Raw genomic sequence first — 11,760 nt, forward strand, 5'->3', positions numbered from 1 at the left:
CGGAAACTAAATGTACACATTGTTTATTTTTAACAATGTTTAACATTTGTATTTCATTAATTAAATCGTTTTTCAGAAAACTGTTCTACAGTATTGTTTTGTTTATTATTATTATGGCGTAGTCTGACTAATGCGAACCAATAAGAGGGCACGTTCTCGTTACGTCATCACGTCGCAGGACGCACTAGCGTATGTGACAGGCCAGCGCGCCAAATTGATATCGCCAACAAAGGGACAGCAGGGGAAGAAAGAACAAAAACCTTACTTAACTTCTGGATATTTAGCCACAAAACTAAACTGTGAAACTAAATACCTTCCCCGGATTGAACTGTCGAGATGGGTCTGCTCGAGCGCTGCCACGAGCTCTTCAAGACCTCAAACCTGTACGAGGTGCTGGCCGTCAACAAAGAGGCAACCGAGGCGGAGATCCGGAGGAGCTACTACAAAGTGTCGCTGAAAGTGCACCCGGACCGGGCTCCCGAAGACCCGCTGGCCACGGAGAAATTTCAGGTTAACGCTCGTTGTCGGCGCGCGCACACAATGAACACAAACTAGCTTAAAAAGCTACTGTGAGCTAACACTGCTAAGCTAAGTGAAGCAGTGAGGAATCTCCTGCTTGCCCCTGTAAAGTCACTATCTCAGTTCAGATGATGTATCATAGAGGTTAGTAGGAAAGCAGGAGTGTTTTTGAAGGATGTTGTGGCCAAAGTTTTTATTATATACTCCTAAAATCCCACACAGCTAGATATTGTATCAACCAAAAGTCAGCAGCATATCCTTTTAGATGAGAAGATATGTAATATGGATAACATTTAAGGTCGTCTTTGTGTTTTTATATCACAATACCCATAAACTGTATAGATCACATACTCCTATATGCAGTTAAGTGTCTGGATTGTTTTAATTGTCCAGTTAATTAAATACCTGCCACATTGTGCTATATAGCATTGACAACCCTGTTAATCCAATATTGTCATGTTAAAAAATACCTGCTCACTAATTGCAGCATTTCCCACAATGTGCTAATCCAATCTGAGATGGCAAAAACAGACTATTGAGGAATTTCGAACGTCCCTTAGTGTTTTCCTCGTATCACTTAAACATAATATAGATATCAGATTAGCCTCTCTTTTTTTATGAGGCCTGCAAATGTGTATAAATTGAATCTCGCCTTTTCCCCTTCAGGTGTTGGGAAAGCTGTATGCGGTGCTGAGCGATAAGGAGCAGAGGGCTGTCTATGATGAGCAGGGGCTGGTAGATGAAGAGTCTGATGTCCTGAGTCAAGACCACTGCTGGGAAGACTACTGGAGGCTGCTCTTCCCCAAGGTAATGGAGCACAGCAAGCGTTTACTTTATTGTTATAAACCTGACTTAATAATGGGCCACTCACATTGCTTTGTCTTTGCCATGTGACACCCGGAGAGAGTCCCTTGTATTCCAAAAATTGTCATGCCATGGTGCAACAAATAAAAGCCTTAATTGTACTGCCTTGACCAGCAGCTGTCATACCTGCTTTTCCTCTCCCTCCTTCTCCCAGATTACGGTGAAGGACATCCTTGAGTTTGAGACTAAATATAAGGGCTCTGAAGAGGAGCGGAAGGATGTGATCCAGCTGTATGTGCAGCACCAGGGAAACATGGACGCCATCACGGCTTCGACAATGTGCTGCTCCCAGGAAGATGAGCCGAGGCTCTGCAGCATCATCCAGGCTGCCATTCAGGGCGGAGAAGTCACGTCGTTTCCAGCGTTTACGCAGGAGACTGACGAGAAGAAGAGGGCTCGTAGGAAGAGGGTGAGAAATGGGTTGGCGTTGAAGCCAAAAAGTTCACACTGCTCATATTCTCATTTTTCCAGATATTCTCTCACTATTGTTGGATTTTACACTCTTCTATGTATACCAATGTCCGTGATGTGATTTCAATTAACCTTCCAGGCTGCTAAGGAGGAAGAGGAAGCGGAAGAAATGAAGAAAGAGATGGGGCTCGGTGGTGAGGATGACAGTCTTGTCATGATGCTTAAGGTAACAAATGCAAAAGCACATGTATGAAGCGGTTGTTGTTTTTTTTTTTTCTCTCTAGAACCATTCTTTCATTCTTATTTTCCAGAAAAAACAGAAGTCCAGAGAGCAAAATTTCAACAGTTTCCTCTCCGACATGGAAGCAAAGTACTGCAAAAAAAGTGAGCCCAAAAAAGGAAAAAGAGGGAAAAAGTGAGACGATGTAGATGCTCTGGTTATTGCAGATGCAATGTATATAAATGGTGACACTTGTTCAAAAGAAAAACACTTTTAGGTTTGTGTTCGGCCCCATGAATGAGCAGCAGCTGTTTGACTGCTCCCTTCTGTATGTCCTTTATCTGGCCTCACTCGCTCTTCATGTGATATTTCTCAAAATGTAAATGCAACTTTTATTTCTTGTCTTTTTTTTGTCAAAATAAAAAATAAAAAAAAATTCATATTTATATACTTCATCAGTACACAGCTTTTTAATATTTTTTGTACAAAAGAAAATGCATCGAAGAAAAGCTTTGATTTTCAAGCTTTGTCACGTGTGTAACATGATATATTATTATATTAACGAATGAAGGGAAAACTACCCTTTGTGCAGTGACCCTGATGTTACCTGTCAAAGCATCCCCACATGGCTTTGCTCAGGTTATAAGGACAATTTACCTCAAATACAGTAATTTGTACAGACATGATTTAGTTATTTACAGTTTCTTCTATTCCTAGATTTATCTCGAGGTGTAGATGTAAAAGCATGTGGGCTACAGAGATGTTCAGCCACCATATTCCCTCTTCTGATTAATATGATTTTAAACTGAGTTGAACATTGTGTCCTTATAAAAGATACAGTACCAAACTCTCTGATGTAGCATCAGAGGGGAAAGAAAGTGCTTTGTATCCTGTCTAGGTGGATGTGTTGTTCCCTGCATAGTCATTTACCAACAACACACCACGGAGGATAATATACTGTACATTCACATAAATAGATATACATTCAGATCATACATACAAAGTACACATGTCCACACATACAGCTCATACTGCACATGACGTTTCTGTGTGTTTGGCAGCCACATAAGCTGATATCTGAAATACAAAAATAGGCCAAAAAATATATATATATTACCAAAGCAGCATAACATGAAAAAGAATCTGCTACTGATGTAATAAAAAAAAAAGGGGGCACAGATGCTGCGGATGGTTGCACTTTGTTGAGGTGAATAAAGATGTATGGCTGAAGGGTTTGGAAGCAAACTACAAGCCAGGTCTGCTGGCTCTGGTTGAGATGCTTCCCCTGGTGTAGGAGCGAGGTGGGAGTGACACAGGCACCAGCGTCGCTGTGGGGAAGAGGAAGGGTAAATAATAAAGTTAATGGAGATACTGACTTCAATCATCATACCAGCAGGTAAATCGTACTTGAAGCCAGCTGCTGCAACTTCTTTCATTCATAGTTAAGTCTGGAGGGGTTTCATCAGCCCTTTAATCTACTGACCTGGGACGGGGGCTTGTGGGTCTGGCTCCTCTTCGTCTTTGATGGGCGAGTGTCCCAAGGGGTGGTGGGAAAACGAGTCCAAGAAAGATGAGCTGCTGATGCCAAGACTGATGCCCGTCACACCGATGCCAAGCGAGTCTGGTGGAGTTAATTAATAAATGAATGAAGTGATTAACTGATGTACTACGAGATCCATATCTTATGCAAGCCCTGGGTATGTGCAGTACAAGTACAGGCAAATGAAAAGTAGAGGTCTCAGTGTACAGTATCAGGGATTCACAACCAAGGGATAAACATTCAAAACTATTTAGCTTAAAGTAATGGATAAATAGTTTAAATTATTTATGTTTTTTATATATATATATATATTTGGGAACCACCGTTTGTGGTATACCACATCCCATTTCCAGAAGCATTGTTCTGATTTGATATGCAACTAATGAGGATGAATTTCTGACCTGTGGCTACAGAGGCTCTGCCTGGCCGTCCCTGCCCGATGTTGTCCAACACTGTGAAGGAACGACGGTAAGGAGTGTCGGACTGAAAATAAAACCGGGGATCAAATACATGGTCTATGATACTCAAACTGCTAACAATAACATCGCCATTGATCATACAATTCAAAAGATACACTTTGCCAACTCATTACTTTTTAAAGGCCTAAACCTAATGGGTTTAGGTAATAAAACTTCTCTCCAGAGAGATACACAAAATCATTGACCTGCCTCCTGTGATAGTATGTGTATGCAGGACGTGTGACGATAAAGAGCACCTTACCCTGTATGTGTGAGTGGTGTTGGGCCGCGAGAAGACGTCCAGTAGGTGGTGACGATCCCTTGGTATTGAACTGCCGGCTTCGTCATTTATAGCACTGTGGGCGCGGCTGGATGGACCTCTCTGACGCTGATTGGATGGAAATAACGGACAAATACGCTGTTGGTCACATGTGGTTTACTGCAAGACAATAGTTTTTAGGCTGTATACTTGAAGACCTTCTGGTTACTGATTTACATCTCTTATCTATTCAGAAATCCTTCATTTAATCTGTGTATCTATTCAGGTGATGTAACACGTTTTTTATTGTCGGAGTAGTTATGCTTTAGTGTTGTTGTACTCTACCTGTGCAAGTTTGCGATGCTGCCCTGAGTGAGATGACTCTGGGTCTCCGGTGCTGATGGGGGGAAGCAGTGTGTTCCTGCTCAGAGGCAACAAGGGAGACGTTAGGCAGTCGCTGGCTGTGGGTCTGTGGAAGAAGACGCACACAAAGACAATCAGTACAGATAGATTATTCTATGGTTATTCTAACATTATCCTTCCTTCTGAAAAGGCTGTGGGAGCTGTGAAAATTCACAGCTTAGGTGTGAGGATGAAAGTCAAATGTAGGATTTTACTTTGTCCCAAAGCGTAGATACTTTTTAAATATAGAACAGACGTGAAGAGAAAATTGTAGATGTTTGTTCTTTAGTGCCGTAATGAATACTTTTGCCACAGCGCTATAAAATGTTGAAGTTATTCCTCCCCAAGATGCTACGGTGACAGTACTGTGATATTAAAGAAATAGTTTGACATTTTGGGAAATGAATGATGAGATGAGATTCAGATGAGATGATCCCACTTTCATATATGTGTGTTAAATATGAAGCTGGAGCCAGGTGACCCTTTGCTTAGCTAAGCATAAAGGCAAGAAACAGGTACAAACAACTAGCCCTGTGCCACCTAAAGATACAAAGCCACCTACCAGTGCCTCTGAAATCACTAATTAATGCTAATTAATGTGTTGTAACTTGTTTGTTTAATCCGTACAAAAACCTAAGTGTAAAATCAACAGGTTATAGTTTAACAGACGGATATATCTTTGTCTAGAGGCGATGACAGTAAAGCAAAAGGAAAGTAAAACCTCAAAGGTTTTTTCTTCCGACTCTGATCTTCTCAGCTAACTCTTTCCAGCAGAAAATGTCAAACTTGTTATTTTAAAAACCTGATGTCAAAAATGTCATAAACATGCACTCACTGAGTTCAACATTAGATAGAATAATTGACATTCCACGTGAAAGGAAAACTATGTGGCACACTTTAAACTGCTACTCTTTCACCCACAGTTCATAACAAGTTTATCTGTGAAGTTGGTTTCACACTTCCATCACGCCGCCTTCCCATGAGCCACAAGGCACACGTTGAAAGAGAGTCTGTTTTCAAAGTATTCTCACTCTGCCTCTTCACAACTTCAGAGAGCGCTTGGGAGAATGAGAGTAAAAAAGCGAGATGGCGGAGTTCCCATGATGCTAAAACTCACAGACGTGTCCCACGGATGACCTCATCCATGGATCCCGCTGCACACGACTGACTCAGACTGGGAACCAGTGGCAGGAGGGTTCGGGGAGGAGGGTTTCTACGTCGGGCAGACTGTGCCGGGCGGGACAGCGAGGAAGAGCTCTGCTCCAGGGCTCTGCGAGGGCGCGGTTTGCTGGAGGGGACCGCGCTGGAGACTGGTCTGTGAGACGCCCGCTCTTCTGGCTCCCTGTATGGGGAGGAGAGAGTGGAGCATAATCACTGAATGGTGCATTTCCACCTGCCGCCAATTGGCTGTGTACTCTGCCAAACAAGGTGTTAGGACCAGGGACAAAAACATGGCATGAGAGAGGCTATGTCTTTCTATAATGTGTTTATCTGTAAATGGAAAAACAAGGCCTACAAGACATCTATGTCTCTTTCATTCCCATTGAAGGATTGAAATCACATATTACGAATACACAAATGTGTGATTTTGCTTTTGTTTTTCCATTTTGGCACCAATGCTCATTGGTTGGAAGAGTAAAATGTGTCCATACTGGTTTCTTTCCAGCACAACAAGGTTCCTCTGCTGCAGAGGGATGCTGTGGATCACGATTAGGTCATTCAGGTTGTGCTGGGTTGTTGCTGCTCCTACTGGGACCCTTCCCGCCTGGAGAATGGTGTGAGATGAAGTAAGAAGGTCGTGTGATTGGAGGAGAGAGAGAAATGGAAAAAGATGCAAAAGGGCAGAAATGATTAGGAGAGATATAAGAGACCAGAGACATAATATAGGAGGAAAGACAGGTCAGATACAAATATTGTATTTTATTAAGGCCAGTGGCCACATGGTTAGTTCCTTTCATTTGTACAGCACATTGTCAAAGCATGCAGTGATGTCAGGAGGACCCCATATCTGCTATGCCACCAACCAAAAATAACATTCACAAAATGCAACAAAATCAATAATTAGCACCAAAAAGAAAGCATTCCAACATTATTGTTGTGACAGAAAGGAAGAATACAAAATAAATCAAAGTAGTGCATGTTGAAAACAAGTTGCAGTTAATCAATAAAAAAGCGGCGGTGAATCTTTTCTGGTTAATCAACAGGCACAAGCACATTTATTCTAGAGATAAAGATAATGAGCCAGCATGGACGGCGTGCACTCAACACACCACCATTTTGGCTCTAAGTGAGGGAGTTACATACAGTGGAAGGCCTTTTCTGCTTTTTGGATTTCCGTCTGGACTTGTGCTTTGAGCCCCTTGACTTTGTGTTCTTTAAGGAGAAAAAGGTATGACCAAAGGAAGATAGTGGATAAGGAAGAGAGGTGAGTAAAGAACATGAAGGGAAAGAAAGACATAGAGAGAGAAAGAAAAAGAGTAACATAAAGAAGTGAAAAATAGACAAAATAAACAAAAAAGGAACACAAAACATGTAGGCAAAGTAAAGGTCAGAGAGTAAAGAGGGAAGGAAAGAAAACAGTGATACAAGTTACTGAACTGGAAGCACTGAAAGACTGAAAGAGCAACAGGCAGGAGTGCAAAAAGTGTGGAACAGAGACACGTGACTAAAACCTGCTACGACCTCCCAGTGTAACGCGTCTTCGAGACGATTCAAGATCAACTTGACTAAGACGGGTCTTCTACAAACATAATTTTCTTTTCATGGTATTTATTGCAGTAACTTACAGCGAAGACATTTCAAGGTCAAATTTAAACTGTTGTTTAAATACAGCAATTTGTAGTGCATTTCATATAAAAGGTCACAATTATCATCATAATTGACTGCGTTTCATTGTTTCTTTTGAAAGCCTAAATAGACTACTTTTGTAAAAGGATCATTTTTTATATGTTTTTAGTTTAGAGTCGACCTCCTGAACTGCTGACAGTACTAAAAGTGAAATGAGGCTCCCAGTCTCCTCCCCCAGTCGCGGCCTGCTGCCTCCCAGTGCCCCTCAAACCACTAACCTGAAACTGCAGCCCAGCTGTGAGGGGGGGCACCTTGCTCTGGCCGAGTTTGGGCAGCATCGTCGGCAGTATGGAGAGCAGCATGAAGGGGTTCTGGGAGTCCTGCGGCACAGGGCTTAAGTTCCCAGAAATCTTTTCATCACCTGCCAATGAAATATACAACAACTTCCAAATACTGTGCGTAAGAATGGACAGTTGACGATGCAAGTTAGGTCCAGTGAACGCAAAATAGTTAAATTCAGCCCTACTTGAGGTGCAGCATTCCCAGTGGCGTTGAACCAGCTCTTTCGTCCAGCCAACCAGCTGCCGCCACACATCATCAAACAGCAGGTCCAGAACAGCTTGACGGCGACACCGGTATGGAGAGACGGGGGGCAGAGAGCGATGCCTCCGACCCGACCCCGAACCATCCTGCTCCCACTCATCCTCCCTGCAGAAGGCAGATGGAGAAAATAGTTTCAGATATAAATTCTGGCATTAGAACATAACTGTGCGACATAAGGTCAGTGAGTAACTCACAAGTCCCTGCTATCGAAAGCCAGGTATTCCTCCATCAGGCCTTCCACTTCAATCACTCTCGGCTTGTTGTGACTGCTGGAGCCGCTGGAGGTGCCAGGAGGCTCATCCGACTCTGCTGAGGAGGCCTCGATCAGCACCGCTCTCCGGCCCTGCACGTTCAACCTTCACACCCCAAGACAAGGGCACACATAGTTAAGCACCGAAACACGGACACATAAAATGGTACGCTCGCAGACACAAGCCCACACATCCTGCATGTTTTCTATCAATGAAGGATAAATAAACTCAACTTCGGGGGTGCAAAAGAAAAGGAAGATCCTGAGAAGAACTTTTGCAGTGTGCACATGCATGCACAAGCTCACACTCACACACTGCAGAGTGACATTAACAAAGTGGCCGTCACAAACTCCTTCATGTCAACTCAGTTTTAAACGCGACTATTCATCACAGCTACTCAACAACAAACTTGAATAAGAAGCCTGAGCATCTAGGTCACAAAACCACAGTCAGCCAGGACTCCTCTATAATTGAAGCCCTAACACCAGTCATCTGGACAGCTGACCAACAGTCACTAGAGATATAGAGGCATACTATTTCAAAATATATCAAGGAAATGTATCTAGCGGGTGAACTTGTGTGTCCTTTTGACATCAGACAGTCACCCAGTGCGGTTGAGACTTACTCTGTGCCACTCTTATCTTTCTCCTGGGACTTCACACTGCTGTCTTTGGCTGATGACGGGCAGCCAGCAGAGCTGCCTTTCCCTGAAGTAGCATACCACTGGAAGCCCTCATCACTGGGACACATCAGCTGATTCCCCAGGATCCTGAGTGACACACAGCGAATATTTTAGGAAAATAATTATGTTTTCATACAAGAGTGGATATTCTTCTGAGGTTTGTCTCCACAATCAGCGTTAATCTTTGATCCCACTTGTACCCTGACGTAAAGGGTCGGGAGGTCGGTAGGAAACCGTGGAAAACATACCGAAGATGTGGGAAACGTGTGGCCCACTGCTGACATTCCTCCTGCAGCCCCTGGAGTATCCCTCCCCCGCTGCCTCTCCCCTCGTACAGCTCTTTTTCGATCTCCTCAAACATCTGCTGCACCTGCCGTGACGCTGCCTTGTCGAACTCCTGTGGGACAGAAAAATGAAATGGAGACACAGGAAGGAAAGCTAGTCATTCCTCTGTTCTCATACACCGGCTCTAGGACAAAAGGCTGCTGCTTTTCAGTCTCTTCGTCAGTTATTGGTAACACATTGCAATTATTTATTTTTGAATCTCATGGCAAGCCTCAACATGCATAATAATGAGCCCCCATGGCCCTTAGAGATGTCTGTATGCGTTTGAGGTCAAGCAGGATTGTTTATATGCTACGACATAAAACAAGTAAGTGAGTTAGTTTGTGTCACAGAGTTTTATTTTTTATTTCTCAGACACAGCTTGAGGACAACTCACTAAATAAATAATTGTGTCCTGGAAAATGTTTGTAGGACCAGCTGAGGCTAGAAAGCACAGCATAATAACAAATCAATACCCAGTGGAACCACATCTTGCATATACAAAGAAGCAGACAAAGGAGGCATCTTCCACAGGTTTGTCAAAAGGTGACAAATGCTAGTAAGTAAACCAAAATATTTATATATTGTGTGTGTGTGTGTGTGTGTGTGTGTGTGTGTGTGTGTGTGTGTGTGGACTTACATCGTAGCCCCAGGAGAAAACAGAGCTCCTCTCTGTGGAGATGCCGGTGCCTGTAGAGCTGTGGATGCCTGACCAGGACTGGTTGGAGTCCACTGAAATGACGGTGGGACAGTCAGAGTGGCCCGAGGCAGCGGACGTCTCTGAGCTACAAAGAAAGGACAAGACGTTTTCGGAGTGTGTATACAGTTTGATAAGTAATGCTTCACCTCTTCTCATGTAGGGGATATAGTTCACAATCTTATGTTTCCAGCCATCACTCTACCCACAGCAAACCATCACTATATACCCAAAGAATTTACCAAGTATATACAAACACCATGACTCTCGATGACACAATATAAACCAGGCCTCTGGTATGTGGCTGCGTAAATCTTACTGATGGTGGTTGCTGACATAATCAAAAGGCAAGGTTTCAAAGTGGAAAATAGAGGGCAAATGTCAAAGTAATTGAATATTCCAACAGCCTGACTCATTATGTATTCTTTTAACTGCACATCTGAAGGAGGCAATGCGATATCAATTAATCCACTGCTTCTGGGTGTCTCGTTTCACATAGCGAGGGCCCTGAGAATCAGCTGTCCACTCAAGACAATATAAGATTACACACAGGCAAGAGTACATTCATTTTGGCCTTACGCTGGAAAAGGTTTGTCTCCCGGACGAACAAGTCAGGGCTGCCTGTCTGCTGAATGACCATGGACTCAGTTACCTGTTGTGAGCGGAGACAGCTTCCTGGAGGTCATGGAGGTAACGCTGAGGCGTTTGGTTATCATCGGCCTCCTCTGGGAGAGGGTGGTGATCAAGGCTGCTGCGTGACAACCCACGTCTACAAAAAAAGACAGATCGAGAACATCGATCAAAAAAGTCTATTGATAAAAGTGAGTTTGTGTACTCACCTCTTTGAGAGGCGACCAGACCGTGTTTGATCAGTGATGGATTTCCAATCCCAACATGACAAAACATCATGAAAATATAGTTAAAACAGCTGATTGTCCACATGGACTTTGTCATACTCTTGTTCTGTCTATATACTGGATCATACTGGTGGTTTTGGATTTCTTAGCTCTTTAAAACACAAGTACTTCACTTTACTTGCGGACAAAACATGACATCATGAAAACAAGGACATGTTATTCCTTCAAATAAAAGGGTGACATAGTAGTTTGGGTTTTCCTGTCTAAACCAGGTGACAGACCTTGATGTCAGTAGCTGGATAAATACAAACATGATTCCCCAGTCATTAGTCAATCACCCATCTCATTTGCCTCCAGTGTATGATACAAACCATCATCCTCTGACAGCTGGGATGCGTGTTTACAGAGCTCAGCTGGAAACGTCACAGTTACGAATTCAGCGCTGACCCCTTTTTTGTTTCTCTTGTACTCACATCTCTAGTTTGTGCGATACGGGTTTTCTATTGTACCGTGAAATCATTCTCCCTCGTCTCCGTGTTATGGGCTCAGGCCCTCGTCTCTCATACTCGGCTCCACGTCCTGGACTCGCTGGGGACTGTTCAGACAGAGGTCCAACATATTTCCTCTGGTCCGCAGATAAAACGCCCTGAGAGCGAGGCAGCTGGACGCGTCTTCGGCTAACATAAGCTCCCGTTGGGAGGACGCTGTAAGCTAGCTGCCGTTACGTGGACGGGACAGATAACACGTCAACAAGGCACGGGCAGCGGTGTGTATTCATGCATAGTGAGCGTCTCGTGCGGCCCAGAAGCTGCTAATCAATCAACGCTACGTTTTACATTTTAAAATATAACGTGAGCGGGGCGAGCTGTCGCCACCTCGGAGGCAT

At 43.5% G+C, this 11,760-nt stretch overlaps 2 protein-coding genes across 2 annotated transcripts; one reads left to right on the top strand and one right to left on the bottom strand.

Annotated features, from left to right (window-relative positions):
- Window positions 1–336: 336 nt before the first annotated feature.
- On the top strand, window positions 337–2,467 carry dnajc9 (DnaJ (Hsp40) homolog, subfamily C, member 9; the record flags this gene model as incomplete). Its single annotated transcript, XM_079229316.1, has 5 exons — window positions 337–510; window positions 1,186–1,326; window positions 1,538–1,792; window positions 1,934–2,020; window positions 2,106–2,467. 5 exons carry the CDS (start codon window positions 337–339, stop codon window positions 2,211–2,213), a joined length of 765 nt encoding a protein of 254 aa, XP_079085442.1. The 3' UTR covers window positions 2,214–2,467.
- Window positions 2,468–2,606: 139 nt separating this feature from the next.
- On the bottom strand, window positions 2,607–11,394 carry fam149b1 (family with sequence similarity 149 member B1; the record flags this gene model as incomplete). Its single annotated transcript, XM_079230068.1, has 16 exons — window positions 2,607–3,342; window positions 3,498–3,635; window positions 3,956–4,037; window positions 4,275–4,400; window positions 4,617–4,740; window positions 5,791–6,015; window positions 6,326–6,438; window positions 6,978–7,046; window positions 7,739–7,881; window positions 7,987–8,168; window positions 8,258–8,419; window positions 8,940–9,083; window positions 9,245–9,393; window positions 9,961–10,105; window positions 10,670–10,786; window positions 11,348–11,394. The coding sequence occupies 16 exons, from the start codon at window positions 11,392–11,394 to the stop codon at window positions 3,260–3,262; spliced, it is 2,049 nt and encodes a 682-aa protein (XP_079086194.1). The 3' UTR covers window positions 2,607–3,259.
- Between the last annotated feature and the right edge of the window lie 366 nt (window positions 11,395–11,760).

Source organism: Taurulus bubalis (assembly GCF_910589615.1).
Source record: "Taurulus bubalis genome assembly, chromosome: 14".
Lineage (NCBI taxonomy): Eukaryota > Metazoa > Chordata > Actinopteri > Perciformes > Cottidae > Taurulus > Taurulus bubalis.